Source organism: Neophocaena asiaeorientalis, unplaced genomic scaffold, assembly GCF_003031525.2.
Source record: "Neophocaena asiaeorientalis asiaeorientalis breed wild unplaced genomic scaffold, Neophocaena_asiaeorientalis_V1.1 scaffold4, whole genome shotgun sequence".
Classification (NCBI taxonomy): Eukaryota; Metazoa; Chordata; class Mammalia; order Artiodactyla; family Phocoenidae; genus Neophocaena; species Neophocaena asiaeorientalis.
In genome coordinates this window covers 1,340,995-1,361,834 of record NW_020173682.1, presented here as the reverse complement: position 1 = coordinate 1,361,834, position 20,840 = coordinate 1,340,995, and the positions used below count along the sequence as shown (strand labels likewise).

General features: G+C 40.4%; 1 protein-coding gene across 1 annotated transcript in view; it reads right to left on the bottom strand.

Moving 5' to 3' along the window:
- Window positions 1-20,840, bottom strand: part of PTER (phosphotriesterase related) — a 63,499-nt gene that overhangs the window by 3,126 nt on the left and 39,533 nt on the right. The window contains 2 exon segments of the mRNA XM_024750073.1: window positions 4,420-4,560; window positions 19,687-19,771. Of these exon segments, the coding sequence (XP_024605841.1) occupies window positions 4,420-4,560; window positions 19,687-19,771 (226 nt within the window).

Genomic DNA, 20,840 nt, shown 5'->3' with positions numbered 1-20,840 from the left:
CTTAATCCCCTACCTCTGAATTCCCTATATCCCTACCTACCCCTCTCTAGGGGTAGGGCATTACCCGCCTCTCTAAGATTTGTATAATGTCCAAAAGACCTGATCTGAAGTTACTTGTGGAACGAACTCTCTTTAAGGGAATTATTTAAGGCAGTTACGCGATCGTTTATGAAAAGAGAGAAAGATTTGTCAGATGCATGTACAGTGCTGAAACATAGTGTGACAGACCTTGATCCGCAACTGGAAAGGAGTGTCACCTTACAGGAAATCTTAGGGTACGCTTTCCCCTGTGTCTCTTCTGAGCATTTTTGTCTCTTTTCCTTGTCTGAGAAAAAGAGATATCTTATTACGACAGAGGCACATTGGGGTAAACAGATTCCTGTGTCATACCCTGAAGCACAGAGCCGCTGAATAGTGCAGTAGTATGGAAAGATACTCGTTTCAGAATGGGAGCCCTTCGAGCTCATTAAGTCAAGAATCTGGAGACTAGTTATTTCATGAAAAAGAGAATGTCCTGGCTCTAGAAACATAATTATACCCTGACTATCAGGAAAACTGCCGGGTCACTCCTAAAATAAGAGATCGTCTCATATGCTGCGCCATTGTGTAGAAGAACAGTATTTAGAGAGAGACCGCCAGAAGGAAGGAACCAATACAGATGAGAAGACAAAAAATCACAGTAATTATAGAAATACAAATGAGTTCGTGTTTTGCAAACAAATATTAGAGAGAGACTACAAAGTGTGAAAAGGCAGAGATATAATAAGATTGAGAAATGGAGCATAAGATTGAAAACAGGTGTTAGACACAGAATTTCTGGTGCTGAAAACCAGAGGTGGGCAGAAGCGTGCTTCTCTGTTCTTGCACTTCAAAGCTTTGAGATTACTGAGGCTCAGAGAAGGACTGCTGATGAATGATGAAAATCAGGTGCCCAGGAGGTAGGGACAAGGGGATCCACACACAACCCAAAAGTCACTTAGTAATTACCGTGAGCTGTACTTGAGTCCAGGGACTTAATGCATGGTTTTAATTTACAAAGATTAAGGATGCATATATCCACAGATACATAGATATACACAAACACACACGCACACATATACACTTTTTGATGTATTTCCGTACATCTAGAATGTTTACATTTAGCTCAGTGAAAGCTCATATCCCCATAGACCTCCCTCTGCAGATTCTCTCTTTTATTTCAGGTCTAGGAGTGTCGTGGAAAGCATAGGGGCGGAGAAGATACAGCTCACTGCCGTAAACGGGCTTAGAGAAACAAAGCAGGTCCTGGGAGCAAACTTCCTATTTCCGAGATGAATTGTAAAACGTGTGTTGAGGGCATTCATCAGGAAATCATGGTTTTGAGGTCATGAAAGATGAGGAAGGTCTACACAGCACCCCATTTCAAATTCCAGAGAATATTCACCTCTGAGTATGGTCCAAGCTAGTAGGACTCTTAGGAAACCTGTTTGCCTGTATTGAGTGGTACTCCTGGGCAAGGAAATTAAAATCATAAAACAAAACAAACAAACCAATAAATCTGTTTATCAAAGAACTGGTTTGAGTAGTAGGAAAAAAAAAAAAAAAAAGCCCTAGCGATTCTGGTCAGAACAGTCAAAGCAGTTTGCTCGTGTAGAGCTGAGTGTCTCCATATTTATATACAAAACTACTGTAACGTCAGTCAACTCTGTGTGATGATATTAAACTTGAAGCCTATTTTACTGTTAATAAGCTTGTCAAGGAGGTCTGCCAGTACACAGGGACAGTAGAAGGCATACATGTAAGGATAGACTTCCCGGGGGAAAGACCCTAAGGCTGTCTCAGCTGTGGCCCCTGGCTCAAGACCTCCCCCTCAAACCCAATGTACATGTGTTCAACTCCTGCTGCTTGAGCCTCACGGTTTCTGGACATCACTTCTCTGCTGCAGTTTGGCTTTTACTCCCATTCCAACCAGTTTTCTACAGTCAGAACCCTGTTCTGCTCCGTGTCGCCATGGAGAACTACTTCCACTCAACCTTCCTTTCCCCACTCTGACCAGGAGTTCCATCCTTCTACTTTTTCGCTCACCTTCTTCCACTATCCGTACTCACCCATTTGCTTCAAGCATCCAGGGATTTTCCCCTGCTATGTTTATTCCTGGACATCTCTCCATCTCTCTCTACACTTTCTTCCCTCCAGCTTGGACCTCGTGACCCTCATCTCAACCCCTCCATGGTCCCCCCAATATCAACCACGTTTTTCAGACAGAACCCCAACCCTCAAGCTCTCTGTCTCCATCTTGTACTTCTACTCACAAAATTTCTTTGGTCCTATTACCAAAACACAAAACATTTTTTAGGAAAATAATCACCAAATCATGGACATTGGTGCCAATAGACAGTCATGTAGTCATGATCTCTGGCCTCCACTGGGTCTTCCACACAGCAGTATCTCTCTCATTCATTCACCATGCACTCCCAGCCTTTATCCTCCTCTACAAGGTCCTGCCCTGAATCCATTCCTTCCTTCTCAGGAGATGACCATGTCTCCTTCACAGGCGCCCTAGAGATCACACGGGATCATCTGTCCTCAGTTTCCTGTTCCTCTCACCAAAACACCATTCTGCACTCACTCCATTACCTGCCTCACCTGCTCTCATTTCCATGGAGAAAGTATACCTCCTTTCAACCAACTTCCTATTTGCTGCCCAGATTCCATCTCTTTGTCCCTTAGGAGCCTTCCTCTATATCTCTTAGCTGTCCAGATTTTTTTTAGGTTAACATTGACTGACCACTTCCATAGTCTACCCCAGACACTCAGCTACAAACCGCATATTTTATTTCATATAAATTCTAGAATAACCCTGTAGATTAGGTACCACTTCCCTGGCAAAACCTTCCTTTGGTCCTGTCTGGACTTCTAGCTCCAGGGCTCCAGCCCTGCTTCCCTTTACTATCAGTCTTCTTGAAAGAGTAGCCTCTGTCCTCTTCGTCACCTTCTACTCGTTCCTCAAGCCTTTTCTGCCAAGACTGCACTTATTGACTGAAATAAAAACTTCCTGGGCTTCCATGGTGGCGCAGTGGTTAAGAATCCACCTGCCAATGCAGGGGACACGGGTCCGAGCCCTGGTCCAGGAAGATCCCACGTGCCACCAAGCAACTAAGCCCGTGTGCCACAACTACTGAGCCTACGCTCTAGAGCCCACGAGCCACGACTACTGAAGCCTGCGTGCCTAGAGCCTGTGCTTCGCAACAAGAGAAGCCACCGCAATGAGAAGCCCGTGCACCGCAACAAAGAGTAGCCCCCGCTCACAGCAACTAGAGAAAGCCCGTGTGCAGCAACGAAGACCCAACACAGCCAAAAATAAAATTAAAAAAAAACAAACAACTTCCTGATTGTGAAATCCAATGGATACTTTTCAGTCTTTATCTCACTTGATATCTGCCACATATTAAAAGTGTTCAAGCCCTTCTGCTTTAAGTATTCTTCTCCAACAACTTTCATAAAAATGCATTTCCCTGATATTCTTAACGCTTTGAAAATTTCTCAACCTGTCTCTGAGGGTCTGTTCCTGAGTTCATCCCTTAAGTGTTGGTGGTCACCAGAGCTCTGTCCTCATTGTCTTCTCTGAGTGATCTCATTCATTCCCACGCTTCCAACTGTCACAGGCAAGCCAACAATGTCTAGATTTATGTCCAAGCCTCTGTCCTGAGCTTCACACCCTTATCCCAGGGCCCCACCAGATAGCAACGCGGTGTTCCCAAGATAAAGTCATCCTGTCAATCCCCAATCGATTTCTCCTCCCACATTCCCTAACTTGGTGCATTCAGTCTTCATATCACCATGTAACCAAGACAAACCACGTAGCATCCAGCCTTGACTCCGGAAATTTTCCACTTGGTTGCAGAGAATGACTTGTACAATTATTTGCTTTCACCCCCAGAATATTGGACAATTTTGAGAGGTTGGATTTTATATACTGTTTGACCTTTAGACATTATACTTATAGCCTGTACGTTGCAGTCACCTCTTTAGTGAATATTTTAAGTAAAGCATTTCAAAAATTAATTATAGGAGGTTAGGACCTCAGGTGTGGTCAACCTGAGAAAGAAACAGCTTACTTCGTTAAGAGTAAAAAAGGGGGAAATGTCTTTTCTTTTATTGTCAGAGCAGAGATTGAGTATTGTCTGTATTTCTTATCAGCTGCCAGTCTGCACTGAACTAAGGCTTTGCGAAGCTTCTGCCTACTTAGGCTGATTCATTTTCTCCTCAAAATAATATATAGAGATTTGCCTTCCTGAAACAGCATTGATATATTTTTCTCTGCAAGTCCCTGGTTCTGCCTGCTTACTGTTTTCTGAATCTTTGCTCATACCCACCCAGATAAGAAAATCCAAAAGAGATGGTAAAAGGGAATACCATGAGAGATTTCATCATGTTTACCTTTCAATTCTTTTATTATCATGGGGCATGTCAATTTCCGGGTTGAACTGATAATGGAAAAGTTCAGAACTAAAGAGATCATATTCCAAGTAACAGCCAAGTTGAGCAAACTCCAGTAGTTCCCTCTTGCCAAGGAGAGTCCTAGAGACAATAAGACAGACATATTGTTACTCTTTTTTTGTTTGTTTGTTTGTTTATTTGTTTGTTTGCGGTACGCGGGCCTCTCACTGTTGTGGCCTCTCCCGTTGCGGAGCACAGGCTCCGGACGCGCAGGCTCAGCGGCCATGGCTCACGGGTCCAGCCGCTCCGCGGCATGTGGGATCTTCCCGGACCGGGGCACGAACCCGTGTCCCCTGCATCGGCAGGCGGACTCCCAACCACTACGCCACCAGGGAAGCCCCATATTGTTACTCTTAAGAGCATATTTTCCAGGTGCTTCTCTGGTGGCCCGGGGGATTAAGACTCCAAGCTTCCAAATGCAGGGACGCCAATTTGATCCCTGGTCGGTCGGGGAGCTAAGATCCCACATGCCACGTGGTGTGGCCAAAAACAAACAAAAAAACAAGAGCACAGTTTTCACATATACAGATTCAAAGTTTTAAGCACACTATGTACTGGAATGTAGTTGAAATCAAGTAAAAGAACTTTTAAGTTGGCTTTTATGATGTGACTATAAAATAGTTCAATTTGTTACCAGAAATTAGGGAAAATTCCCATCCAAAAGGGAGTTTTCCCATCTCAAGGACTTGGGAACTACAGACATTTTAATTATGCTGTCATCTCCAAAACAATTTTGTAATTCTTTTTCAGAATTGTCTTCAGGATATGCTCCGTATTCCTTTGAAAATCCTTAGTGGGACTGCTGTGAACTGTGGAAACTATCAGAGGAAATTTGGCATCAGGACTGGAGAATTAGGTGAGTAATACTGATCTGGATAAAACAGGAAGCCAAGGTAAGGTAACAGGGCGATTTTCTTGTGAGGATCATACAGCTGTTCTAAAATTAATTCCAAAGCATATGTGAATATCATTGCAATTTTTTTTAGAAAAAGGAGGGGCAATACTCCTACAGATATTTATGTTCTGGTGTGTTTATTTTTTAAACAGAATTTATTATTTTATGATAATTTTACGGCTATCTTCTCACTTCAGTAGAGATCATAGTAAAAATATCACTCTTTGTAAGACTGTGTAAATGAATGGGAAAAGGAGAAAAATATAGGATGAGTGCAGGCTACAGACAGAAGAGTTGAGTCTGGAACGAGTAGATTATCTCAAGAAATTGAGACTCTAACAAGTAAAAAGGATGCCTAAAATTAACTCCCAAAATGCCATCGTAGAGATTCAAGCACAGAGAGAAATAGGAAAGAAAGAAAGAAAAAATCCTACCAGGAGGCAATATGGAAAAAATGTGAAGGAAAAAATACACCTCATTAAACATTGTGTGAAGGGAGTTAACGACCTAGAGGAAGGAAGTGATTGTTTGGGATCTGAGATGGGCTTGGAGAGGAGTTGCAACATGAGATAATCCTTGTCTTATTAGGGTTTTATCCATTCTGATATGCTATTACTTTGGCAATGCCAGGATGCAAGGATTAAAGCACTATTGTATGTCTATAAATCTGCTTCTAAGAGGTCAGAAGTATTTTCAAAGCCTCTCTTCCAAACCCTAGGAGGACCAATTAAGCCTCTGTGTCCGGGTGTGAGAGGACTCTGCTGTCCCGGGCTGCTGCCGGAGAGTTGGTCTTGACTCACTCAGCCATCCTATCGTAGCTGGCTCCTTTTTATTCTGTTCACCAGTTTAGCGTAACTTAGAGTTCACGATGTTGTTTAAGGCAGGGAGGCTAAAAACGTCTTTCCTTTATGCTATAAAATGTACATTAGCTCTGTGCTACCTTCTATTAATACCACTCCTTTTCTATCTTCTTACCATGGAGACCATTTTTGCTTCCAAAATTACTAGGCTAAAAGAATATGTGTTTTACTATAGTAAACATATTCTGTTTTCCCCAAAGAACCATGCTTAAAAATGAAATATACACAATTAAAATAACATAAGGGGGAAGAGATAAGTTTAGTATTTTTTTCCTTTTCTAAAATTTTTTATTATTTTTGTCTGTGTTGGGTCTTCACTGCTGCGCGCGGGCTTTCTCTAGTTGTGGCGAGGTGGGGGCTACTCTTCGTTCAGGTGCGCGGGCTTCTCATTGCGGTGGCTTCTCTTTGTTGCAGAGCACGGGCTCTAGGGTGCGCGGGCTTCAGTAGTTGTGGCTCGTGGGCTCTAGAGCGCAGGCTCAGTAGCTGTGGCCCACGGGCTTAGTTGCTGTGCGGCATGTGGGATCTTCCCGGACCAGGGATCGAACCCATGTCCCCTGCATTGGCAGGTGCTTCTTAACCACTGTGCCACCAGGGAAGTCCCAGTGCTACATATTTTATCCTCTAAGGACATTTTCCAGAATTACGTTGACTTTGTGTGCACATTGTGTGTTTTAATTTTTATTTTGAAATGTAGTTCCCTCCCCGCAGTACCCTCAAAAACTGCACTTGAAAAATGGAAGTTATCCAAAAAAGTAAGAAAGGCTTAGTTTGTGGAGGTCTTCAATCAGTAGCTCAAAGCATAACGACATGTAATAGACAGGATTTGACCATTACAGGTATTTTGGATATTTCTAATAATATGGTCAGAGGAGGAGAAGGAACTGTATTAATTGTGACCATTGCTTACTTTCTTACTAGGAGCCTTATGTTGCTCTAAGCCTCTTACAAATACTAAGTGGCACATATTAAGGGTCTTCTGTACTGAGGTCCTCTCTCCTGAAGTTCAGACTTGCATGCCTAATTGCCATCTCTACTTGGATGTCTAATAGGCAACTTGAACTAAACCCCTCATGTCCTGCCCCAAACCAGCTGCTCCAGCTAAGTCGATGGCAACTCCATCCATCCAGTGCTCAGGCCAAAAATCTTGGAGCTTTCTCCTCTTTCTTCCTCTGAATCACTCTACATCTAGCCCATCAAGATAGACTTTTGGTTTGACTTTCAAAACAGGACCAGAATCCAAATATGTCACCACCTCCCCTGCTACCCTTCTGGTCCAAAACACCATCTTCTCTTGCAGGATCCCTGCAATAGATTCCCAAGTACTCTCCCTACTTCTCTACCTTTCCTCTGTTACAGTCTATTCCAATACAGCAACCAAAATCTATCAACACACCTAAGTCAGATCAGGTCTCTCCTCCGCTCACAACCCACCAATAGCTCCCCATTTCCCTCCGAGAAAAAGCCAGGGCCTTAACAGTGGCCCACGAGGCCCTGAGTGATCTTCATGGATGTGGTCTTCCAAAAACCTCATCTCAGAGAGGGCTGGGGAACGTAGGCATCTAGATCTCCAGATGTCAATTATATATAAATCCTGCCTGTATTGGAAATGTTATCGGAAGAATGGCACCATAGGCAGGGTTCACTTTCTAGAGGAAGACGGACATGTTCAGTAAGATTCATCTACACATGGAAGTTTCAAATGTAATCCCTGGGAATTCTTACCCTGTAGAACAGCACGTAGAAAGGAGTGTGTCTTAGAGGGAAATGGTCCCTCTGTAAAACACTCTTAAAAATTTCACAGTCATATGTAGGCGAGAAGATTTCAGAAAAGAAGCAATTAAGCTGATTTTGACCATCAGGAGAATGCTGTTTAAAAAGGAGGCAGACAAACTTGCTGTCATTAGAAAGCCAGGATAAATACACACACACACACACACACACACACACACATACACACACACACACATACACACACACACACATACACACACACACACACACACACACATACACATACATATACATATGTGTATGTACATACATATATACATATTATTATTAGTAGTGACATTTGATGATGTGACACATCCTAGATAACTAAACATCAGTGTGAAGGCAACTAAGACATGAGTGCACTTAAATTCTCCCTATTGAAGGAGGAAACATAGTATAAAATCCACGGGAAAAAGTAGGTCAATGATCAGACATACTTTTCAGAAGACAGCCCTGAAAATAAAATGAGTTTGGTATTAGGTGTTAATGAGGCGGTAGGATGGAGAAGTAGGTGAAGCAAGAAAATAAAACAATAATCCTCAGGCAAAATAAACGGCCCTTTCTCATTTAATCTTTACAAAAACTACATGAGAAAAGTATGATCATCCCCATTTTATAGATGAGGAAACTAAGTCTCAGAAAAGCTTGTAAGTCTCAACTCCCCAAAGGAGGAGGTGGTGAATAAATGCAAATTGCGTTCATCTTCAGAAGCCATGTTCTTAGACCCTGCTGCCCCTTTTGTGATGACAGCATTCACCCGCCTCAGCTGCTCCATTCCTTACGTCAGCACTTACCTATGGAGAAATACACCCCATCACAAAAGCATCTCACCTTGCACCGTGAATGTCTAACAAGGTGACTTAACTACATTAAACTGACATTCAGCTGGATGACTTCCAGGGATTGTCAAGGTGCTACTGAAGTTGCATTTATGCATGTGACTTTTTTTTCACTTGGAGAACGGATTGACCCCAGATGTCAAAATGGTACCAGGGGAAAATGTACTCTGCTTGACGTCTGTCAGAAGAGGATTAAACGGAGGTCCTGCCCCTCAGTGATCTCATAGCGCTTCTTATAAGAGCGAAGGTGCCAACCGCAGCCAGTTTTCCTCATTCCATATTCTACAGCCATGAATAATTATATTCTCTCTTATTCCAGTCTTCCCCAGCCTTTAAGGTACATATCTTTCACCTCTTGCCCTAAATAGTCAATGAGGTGACTTTGAGATGCAGAAGAGCTACTGCATTTCACACTGGAGAAAGTCCCTTCTTCCAGGTGAATGAAGTTGATTGCAATGTCATTTGTAAAATGTCCTGAGATTTCCCAAGAGGAAGACGAGGTGTTTGAATCAAGTATTTGTTCTTGTTATTCATACTATATCATTTCTTTTGTTGCATGTTTGACACTTTTGCTCTTCAACCAGTAAACAGATTCTCTCTATGTAAGGAACGGGCTTATTATATTTATGACAAATATATTGCTATTAACTAAGAAAATGGTTCTCTGATGCCATTTGGCTATCTTCATTTTCAGAATATGGTTATCACGTACATACATGTTTTAAGGCCAGTATTAAAACGCAAGACAGTTGATTCTGTTTTTCAAACCTCTTTATCTTCTAGATCTGAGGGGTGTAGTTTAATGTCAAAATGCACTCTGAGTGGGAACAAGGAAGTCTGTGTGAAGAGATAATTTAGACAAGGAGCTTTGTGCTCTCTGGGAAGCAAGAACTAAGAAGCAGAGGAAAGGATATAACACGTGGTGCAATCAAGATGATGACATTACCTAACATCTGTCTTGGGTTTTTACAGTTTCAGGATACTCGCAAATGCATGATTTCGTCTCATACATTCAAGCACACCTTCATGAATTAATTCAGCCAACATTTACTGTCTTGTGCTATCACCTACCCCGTGCTAGCCTTTGTGCTGGGGATACTCCTATGAATAAGAAATTTAAGCTGCTGTCTCAAAGAACTGAAAGTCTAGGGAAGGAGATAGATATCTAAATTAATAACTACAATTAAATGTGTTGAAAGCTTTTTATAGTACAAATACATACAAAGTATTATGAAAGAATAATGAGAGAGGTGATTCCTTTGATTTGAGTCTCGAAGAAAACTATTCAGATGTAGGTTGGTGGGGTTTAAGTGTCCGGTGACGGATGGATAATCCAGGAGAACACCTATTGAGAGGTAAAAGAGCTTGTCGTTTCTAGAAGATAAGGCTGTAATTTATCAGAGCTAAAGTGCATGAGGGGAGACGCATCTATCCATCCATCCATCCATCCATCCACCCACCCACCCATCCATCTAATAAGAAATTGTTGATCATCTACTTACTATGAAGTATGAGCCGGGGAAAAAAAGACAAATAATACAGGGTCTCATCCTTCAAGAAGATCAGTGTCTATTAGGGAAAAGAGACATGGAAACACAGAATGGCTTTTCAGACCTTACCAAGTCTAAGAAAGTACTACTAGGAACTGGGTTGACACAAAGAAGGAGATATCAAACACTGCTTGGCTCATCCAGGAAAAGCTTCGTAGAGAACAAAATCTCTGATGAGTTGTATATTGAAGAAAGACTCTGCCTAGTAGATCAGAGAATAGGGTATTTCCACCAGACGGACTAGGTTGGAAATAGGTTACTCAAAGTCACGGGCAGTGTGGCTTTAGCCCAGATTTTGCCTATGCACTAGAGAGGGTGGGAGATGAGATGGAGAGATGGGTGGGGACCAGATGACCAAGATGTTTGGATTTTGTGCTGAAGGTGACACAGAACCACTGAAGGATCGTAAATCGGGGTGGGGGAATGTAATCAGATTTGTGTTTGCAAAGATCCAAATGATGGCAATTTGGAGGCTAGATTAGGGAGCAAAGCTAAGGGGGTGGTTCCTGTTTGGAGACAATTATAGTAGTTCAGGTGACAATGAGGACCTGAATTAAGTGAGGAATAGATCAGAGGGGCTGTATTTGGAGATCTTAGTGTGGTAGACAGGTTTTAACATGTGGGGCTGCAGAGGGGAGGGGACTTTAGACTAACATCTGGGCGAATAATACTGTCATTGACCAGAATAGGGCAAGAAGGAAGAGTAAGTGGTGGGACACGGTCTCCATAGTGACAGAAGTGTAGAAGGAGAATCAAGGGCCTGCCACGGGCAGTTCATTAGATGTTGGCATCATTAAATGCTACCACGAGCATGGAAAGGGCAGGTTCTGAAACTCATAATGAACCGGTGAAATACTGATGCTGCATATTAACACGATTGCAGAAATGAAGAAACTAAAGCTTGGGTCTTTTAAGTGATCAAGAACTCAGGAATTCCAGGAACTCCTAGGCTAGTGCACTTTCCATTATACTGTGCAGTGACTTTGTTGGAATTGATCAGCTACTCCAGTCTGTGAATTCCAGGGCCTGGAGGGTAAGCGCTGTGAGTGTCGCTGTATTTTGAGACTGGACTAGCTCAGGGCCTGACACATACAGAAGCACAGAATATCTTCAGTGCCAAAACTTATGAACTCGACCAAGTAATTAAAAAAATTTTTTTAACTTAAAAATACGATAACGAGATGTTTATATATAACCGATTTATTTAAAACAATGTTTAATTTCAATGACTGATTGTTATAAAAATTGTTTACCACAAAAGAACTCCAAAAAAGTCCTGTCTCCCTCTTCACTGAATTTCTTAATTTAAAACCAATGAGTATTTGTACAGATAGTGTCATGCGGGATTCTTTATAATTTTATGAGAGTTCTTCAACAACTACTTAAAAGAATTATTAAACTCACCTAGAATTGTTGATGTAACAACCTAAAATAACTTTTAAAACAGTTGTAATACAATGTTTAAAAGAAATTAATATATAAACTACTATAACCTAATAAATTCAATGTTAATATAATTTTACGACACTACGTATATTTCTATACCATTAACGGCAGTTGCAACTTACCTGCAAAATCTGAAAAATTCTTAATTGATGAATTTCACTTAATTTATTTTTTAATGTCAAAAATAGAAACGGAATAGAATGAAGTAAGTTTATAATGTACGGCCTAAACATCGTCTGTGGCTAGAAAGTATAATTTATTATTTCAATTAAATATTTACCAGGAACTCTGGTTTCACACAAACTCAAAGCCATCAATTCAGATGGTGCATTCACATTAATATACTAGTTTATTCCCATATATGTAGGTATTTTAAAGATTCTTTTGTCTTTTTTAGAGGATTTTTTTGTGATAAAGCATTACTTGTATGGCACAGTCTTTTCAACTGTAGAGAGTAACTGGGAATGAAAAGCAATAGAAAAATAATTCCGATTGGCAATGTACTTATTTTACATATTCCTCATTATCTATATTTGAACAGGCGTCTTCCTCCCACGTGATTCAGTTCTCTCCTTGGGTCTTTATCGTACAGACATGTTTAATGATGTCATAGGAGGGAATGACGTCACATTTTCAATATTATGACATAAGTGTAGGCTTGAGGAAAAGGAACAGATGGCTGCAAGAGAAAAAAACTCTTGTTTAAATTACACCAAAACCAGAAGTTGGCTCTGAATTGAGAAATGTAATTAAAACCTCATTTTAAAATGGATTTCACAGTTTATCCGCCCTAGGAAGAGCTTTTTACCATATGAACTTTCCAGCTACCACAGAGCACAAAAGAGGTTGCGTTTTTCATGTAAGCGATACACAGTTCAAGGAATGACGGTATTGAGGAGAGTGAAGGTAAATCTCATAGACATGGCAATCCTTTTTGTTATAATGTCACATTTCACGGGAATGGTGTCAGAGTCATGAAAAATGTCTCTAGAAGAAAAAAATTACTTGTGGAAGCTTTTGGTGGGTATAATGGATCAGAGAGAATACAGGACTAGTGCCTTCGTTTGCTCTTGACATTGGGCTGATTTGCCCAAGTGTCTTTGTTAAAGAGTCCGATTTAGGATACTCAACACATACCAATTACCAGCATAACTTAATCGCATTTTATTCGGCACTTTTAGGTATATTAAGTAGTTTTGCTCCATTTCAGTTTGTCCAGTATTTGCCTGGATTTTCTATTTCTTTTAAAATAAGTCTTGCAATGAAAGGAAAACCATGATAAACGATAATCGGGGAAATTTGCCTAACACATTAAGGGTTAAAAAGTAATTTTTCTTAATGCCTTTTGACAGATGAGCAAAAGACTGGAGGCTTAAATGACTTGCTGACGGTCACTTAGCAAGTAAGTGCTGGTGTCAGAAATAGAATCAGACACTGTGACCCCAGCACTCCCTCCTTCTCCATTGTCCCAGGCAGACATAGAATAGGCACTGCATTCATGAAAGAGTAGCTGTGGCCAATGTCACCACACGACGTCACACAGAAATGTGTTTAAGGTTTGTGTTTCTTTGTCACTGAGTGCTCTCTACAAACCGATGTAGACTTTAAAAAAAATTTTTTTTTATTGGAGTATAATTGATTTACAATGTTGTGTTCGTTTCTGCCGTACAGCAAAGTGAATCAGTTATACATATACATATATCCACTCGTTTTGAGATTCTTTTCCCATATAGGTCATTATAGAGCACTGAGTAGAGTTCCCTGTGCTATACAGTAGGTCCTTATTAGTTATCTGTTTTATATACAGTAGTGTGTATATGTCAACCCCAATTTATCCCTCTCCCCCTTCCCCCCATAACCACAAGTTTGTTTTTCACATTTGTGACTCTATTTCTGTTTTGTAAATAAGTTCATTTGTACCATTTTTTTTAGATTCCACATATAAGTGATATCATACGGTATTTGTCTTTCTCTGTCTGACTTACTTCACTCGGTATGACAGTCTCTAGGTCCATCCATGTTGCGACAAGTGGCATTATTTCATTCTTTCTATGGCTGAGTACTATTCCATTGTATATATGTACCGCATCTTCTTTATCCATTCTTCTGTCGATGGGCATTTAGGTTGCTTCTGTGTCCTGGCTATTGTGAATAGTGCTGCATTGAACATTGGAGAGCATGTATCTTTTCGATTTATGATTTTCTCTGGATATATGCCCAAAAGTGGGATTGCTGGATCATATGGTAGCTCTGTTTTTAGTTTTTTAAGGAACGTCCATACTGTCCTGCATAACGGTTGTATCAATTTCCATTCCCACCAACAGTGCAAGAGGGTTCCCTTTTCTCCACACCCTCTCCAGCATTTGTTGTTTGTAGCTTTTTTGATGATGGCCATTCTGACTATTGTGAGGTGATACCTCATTGTAGTTTTGATTTGCATTTCTCTAATAATTAGTGACGTTGAGCATCTTTTCATGTGCTTCTTGGCTACCTGTATGTCTTCTTTGAAGAAATGTCTGTTTAGATCTTTCACCCATTTTTTGATTGGGTTTTTTTGATATTTGATTGGGTTGGTTTTTTGATATTGATCATGAGCTGTTTGTATATTTTGTAAATTAATCCCTTGTCTGTCCATTCATTTGCAAATATTTTCTCCCGTTCTGTGGGCTGCAGTGTAGACTTTTATGTAAACTTTAGCTACAGTCATACCTAATTCTATGCCAGTAGCCATAATTGTATGTTTAAAGACATCTCGTTTTTCTTACATTTTCCTGTCTCATGCCATACGGGTAACAGAAGAAATGTCAGTGGATATTAGGAAATGAGAACAGGGCAGTGTTACTAGTAAATATTTTCTCTTAACAATTCTCATATGCTTATCAGTCCCCTGCTTTGTTGCCTGAATTGATGTCTTTAATTTCTCACTCCGTAGTTAGATCTGAGCTGATATGACTAAGTAAGTTGTCTTTACTGTATATAACATGTACAAAGTATATACTCTACAAGGCATACTCAGTCCTCTCACCACATACTGTGCATTTTGCACGTAATGCATGCATACACACGATCCTGACAATAAACTGTTAAGAAATACAGCACCGTACACAGAGGATTCTAAGTGTTATAAACCATGTCATGCGCAAAACATTCCAATTGTTCTTTTTTTTTAAAAAAAAAAGTACCTCCATGCTATTTAAATATATAAAAATATTTTGGTCAGTTTTAAGTTTGCCGAACTTTTGCCTGGAATTGTTTTTGGATGGTTTCACATTAATTCACTAGTATTCACAGGAATTAAAACTGTACAGTTCAAAGGATACCAGATGATTATTTTTTGGTGCCTTTACAAAGACACCCTTAAGGTTAAGTCACCATAATTATAATGAAGTAAGCATGTTGAAGGCAGAAAATGGGTCTTGTCCCCTGCTACATCCTAGTGTCAGGTATATGGTAATTAGGCACTTAACAAATATTTGTTGAATGAATGAATAAATGAAGTGATTTTCCACTCACTCACTTTATCTAATTAAGAGCATGAAAAAAACTGTATCTAAATTGTGTCCTTTAAGGAGGTGGACGAATTTGGCCTGAATAATCAGGGGTAAAGAGCCCATCCACTGCAATCTGCCTTCTCCTCTTTCAGAAACCCTTGGGTCAAATTCCTCTCCCTTCCACAGGGAGAAATTTTCAAAGAGAGAGATGTGCTATGTCCCTGCACTTAATTATCATTGTGCCTCTAATCAAACTCTAGGCCCTGGATTTCCATGAAAGCCCTTTGGTTTGTTAAATCGATAAGTAGAAGAAAGACTGAGGCATAGCACCTGTCTTTGGCCGTCCCAGTGGCTCCGACTTTGATCAGTAAATAGTTAGTACCCAAGTACCTTCCAGCCATGTTGCTCTACCCAGCTTGCCTTGGTGATGACAGAATTTTGCTGTCGTAAAAATACCTACAGCTACTCTATAGTACATTGCAGAGAAAATTCCTCGGAGGCGGATGGCAAAAAGACTCTCTATGGGTTATCTTCTTCAATCCCATATACCCTGTATCAAACCAGGGGCAGAGGCAGTGCTGTGATCATATGCCACCTGGAAATGTGGCTAGAGTTTTAACAGGTAGTCAAGTTTTAATACGTGATTAAAAGGCATAAAGCCTTTGTGGATTAAAAGCCCAAACGGGAACACATAAGTGCTGGTGTTATTTTTCGACAAATGTTGACTTTGGGCGGCTGTAACTGTCAAGGGCAGCCCCCTACAATGTTCCCCAGGGTTACATCCACCGCAGTCCACAGGCACTTCCACAGGCCTGTATTTCTTAAAGAGAACAGATGGTTAGGGGAGGGGCCCAGACACAGAAGCAGATTTCTCTTGTCAGGCTGTTCTCTCCAGGCAAATGACCTGAAGCAGGTCACTAGTGGTCACATGACAGCAGTGTGGTTCAGAGGTGTCCTAAGGCGCTGGCCATTCCTTAACTCTTCCCTCTCGGGGTCTCACCTGCTTCTTTTGGATAGGCACATAGCAGTTCTGTTGTTGTTTTCCGTGTGTGTGCATCTATTTTAAGGTAAAATGCCTTATTATGAATGCTAGTGAAGATTTATATATCTTTAAAAATATTTAATTGTTGGTACTTCCCTGGTGACGCAGTGGATAAGACTCCATGCTCCCAATGATGCAGGGGGCCTGGGTTCAATCCCTGGTCAGGAAACCAGACCCCACGTGCATGCCGCAACTGAGAGTTCACACGCCACAACTAAGGAGCCCGCGTGCCGCAACTAAGGAGCCCACCTGTCACAACTAAGACCCGGTGCAACCAAATAATTAAATTAAAAAAAAAAGATTAGAAAAACTTTAAAAAAATTTAATTGCATCAGTGGATTGTGGACACCTGGAGATATTTTATTTTGTATTCTCAAATGATAGAAATCCTACCTTTAGGGGGATGAATGAACAGTTTTACAGGTAGTCAAGGCTGAGCGGCAGTCCGGCTAGAAAGCGCGGTGTCCTAAAAAGAGTTGCAGGACAGAGCCAGCATCTTACCTTGCTACCCACAGTCACAGCAGCCTGTGGGTTCAGAACCTTCTCTTTCAAGCCTAAAAATTCCTGTTGTTTTCCGGGAGGCCTTGTTTTCAGGTTGCTCTTCTTTTTGTGTGTTGTATGTGCATTTTGCTGCATGAAATACATGTTCTTTTGTGATTTGTCCCCATTATAGAAGCTGAAGTCCTTGCCCTTTCAGTACAGGCCAGATTGTGTGTGCAGCCCGGCAGACCTCAGAGAGTCTGTGAAAGGCTGACCTAGTCAAACGCCAGCCTGGCAACTGTCTTGCTGTGAACACTCACATCAAAAAGCTGAAGTTGCCTGCCTCTGCCTCCCTGAATTTTTTTTTCTGTTACTTTATTTGGTTTGTGTTTCCAAATGCACTCCTTTTTCTAAGGCCATTTTCCCTAGTCGCCTGTCCTCTGAAATGTTCATACTTCTAGGTATAGTATTTCCGGCCTGGAACCCTGAATAATCCATAATATAGGGACAGAATGGCTGGCTGTCCTAGGATTGGTCTCAGGATTTTCTAGGATGCTCTGAGTTTGTCTCATGTCACTTCAAGCTCTCCATTCCATCCTGGGCCATTTTAAAAGGAGGCATTGAAATGGCAGCCAGTGAATCTCAGATACCGTAGCTTTGTTGTTTAAAAGAAAATACATATACATATGTGTATATACATTTTATGTACCTATACATGTTGTTTGATTTTATGAGCAAGGAGTAAACATATACACACACACACACACACACACACACACACACACACGTAGAGTTTGATTTTATGAACAAGGAAGTCCTACTGTTGTAGAAGTTAACGTTTATTTCACAATTTTCAATGAAAGCTTATGTTCTATTAATGCCAGGCCTCATTTTCTCACTTACCTACATGTCTAAGTATAAACAAATAGAGTTAGAAAGATTCTTCTTTAAGAGTTAGTATGAGCCAGTCCAAGCAGTAGGGCAGGCTAAACGTTCACAGGATACCTTGCCAACATAGTACATGTAAAATAATGAATAAAATGAAAGGGGACAAAATATCCTATTTTTAAATGCCTGGCTAAGCTGGTAGGAAAGTAAAGGACTTGTTCAGGGGGCAGAAACAAAAGAGAGAGCAGAGAAAATAAGGAGTAAGGGGTGACCTAGAGCAGCCGTTTGCATGTTTGTTTGTTTTTTATTGAGGTAATTGGTATACAATATTATGTAAGTTTCTGGTATACGGCATAGTGATTCACAATTTTTAAAGCGTATATTCCATTTTTAGTTATTATAAGATATTGACTATATTCCCTGTGTTGTACAATATATCCTTGTGGTTTATTTATTTTATACATAGTAGTTTGTGCCTCTTAATCCCCTTCTGCTGTCTTGCCCCTCCCCGCCCCCTCTCCTCACTGGTAACCACTCGTTTGTTCTCTGTATCTGTGAGTCTCTTTCCTCTTTTGTTATATTCACTAGTTTGTTGTATTTTTTAGGTTCCACATATAACTGATATCATACAGTATTAGTCTTTCTCTATTTCATTAGCATAATACCCTCCAAATCTATTCATGTTGTTGCAAATGGCAAAATTTCATTCTTTTTTACAGTTCAGTAGTATTCCATTGTTTATAGACATCACATCTTCTTTTTTTTAAAATTTAAAAATTTTTTTTTTACATCTTTATTGGAGTATAACTGCTTTACAATGGTGTGTTACTTTCTGCTTTATAACAAAGTGAATCAGTTATACATATACATATGTCCCCTCCCTCTTGTGTCTCCCTCCCACCCTCCCTATCCCACCCCTCTAGGTGGTCACAAAGCACCGAGCTGATCTCCCTGTGCTATGAGGCTGCCTCCCACTAGGTATCTATTTTACATTTGGTAGTGTATATATGTCCATGCCACTCTCTCGCTTTGTCCCAGCTTCCCCTTCCCCCTCCCTGTGTCCTCAAGTCCATTCTCTAGTAGGCCTGGACATCACATCTTCTTTATCCATTTACCCACCTGTTGATGGGCACTTAGGTTGCTTCCGTATCTCGGCAATTGTAAATGATGCTGCTGTGAACATTGCGGTGCATGTATCTTTTTGAATCAGTGTTTTTGGCTTTTTTGGATATATATCTAGGGGTGAAATTGCTGGGTCATATACTAGTTCTATTTTTAGTTTTTTGAGAAACCTCCGTACTGTTTTCCACATGACTGAACCGACTTACACTCCCGCCAACAGCGCACAAGGGATCCCTTTTCTCCACACCCTCACCAGCATTTGTTATTTGTGTTCTTTTTGATGGTGGCCATTCTGACAGGTGTGAGGTGAGATCTCATTGTGGTTGTAATTTGCATTTTCCTGATGATTAACGATACTGAGCATCTTTTCATGACCATCTGTATGTCTTCTTTGGAAAAATGTCTGTTCAGGTCTTCCGGCCATTTTGTAATTGGGTTGTTTGTTTTTTTGATGCCTGGGGGGTTTTAAAGGACAAAGTGGGAAAGAACTGGGGCTGAATAGAAATAAATCAGAGACATAGCCTCTGCCAGCACATGAAGGGAGTACTCCTCTCACCCAAAACAACACCCATGTGGGTGGACTCAGTGCAAATCTGGCCCACAGGAGGAGTCTTTGGAGATTATATGTCTTCCTCAGTCTTGTCTTCTGGTGGAGGGGAGGCAGTTGGGATAAAAGTCTTCCATGAGAATCTATAACCACAAACCTGCACTTACTGAGTTTAGGGGCCAGAATTCATAGCACCTGAGTGGTTCTAAAACCCTCAAATGCTTAAACAGTCACAGAAAGATAAATACGGTAGGATTCCACTTGTATGATGTACCTGTCGTCACATTCGTAGAGACAGACAATCGAATGGCGGTTGCCGTGGGCCAGGGGTGGGGGGATGGGGAGTTGATGTTCAGTGGCTATAGAGTTTCAGTTGTGCAAATGAAGAGAGTTCTAGATATCAGTTGCCCAACAACGTGAATGTACTGAACACAACCAAACTTGACATTTCAGAATGGCTAAGATGGTAAATTTTATGTGTATTTTACCACAGTAAAAATTGTCTTTTAATTTTTAAAAATTTAAAGTAGTCTCAGGTTGGTAATGCCCCCCGACTGCCTATAAGAAACAAACATAGCAAACAAACAAAAGGCCAGGAAAAGACCCTCCCACCCAGGATTTGTAATAATTTCCAAGGAATCTAAGATCACAGTAATATTTTACAAGGAAATAATGAATGAGGGCCAGAAGAACCAACAAACTATCCACTCAGAATAAAAAGACAGTGGGAATTAGATTTATTAAGTGCAAGGTTAACATTGTATGCTTAATTTTTTTTTAAAGATGAAGCTGAAAGCATGTTGAAGGAAAAAGAAATTATCAAAATTAACCAAGGAGATTTGAAAAGTAACCAAATACAACTTACAGAAAAAAAAATAAAAACTATAGTTCTTAATATTATAGACCAAATTGATAGACTAAGTAGCAGATTGATTCCACTGGAGAGAGAAGGAGTAAATAGGAAGATGGAACTGAAGAAATTACAGCTCAAAGATGCAAATGGATGGAAGTATGAAGTGCAGGTATTAAGATCCTACCTATATCAACTTATAGATTACAATGTAAATAATCTGGAAATATGGGTGAAGCAATATTTGAAGAGACAATGGCTGAGATTTTCCAGAAACAATGAAAAATACCCTTCTACTGAGGAATTCCAAGCATACAAAATAAAAAAGAAATTCACACTGAGATAGATCATAGGGAAAATACAGAATACCAGAGAAAAAGATGCTACAAGTCATCAGAAAAAAAAAAGACAGGTTACTTCAAAGGAAGCACAATTACTTTGAGCTGATATAACAGCAATAATACATGTCAGATAAAAATGGAAAGGGCTTGGAAAGAATAGCTTTTAAATAGAATTATTTATTCTAATTCACTATTATAAATTATCTATTATATTAAATGATCTCTTATGAATGAAGG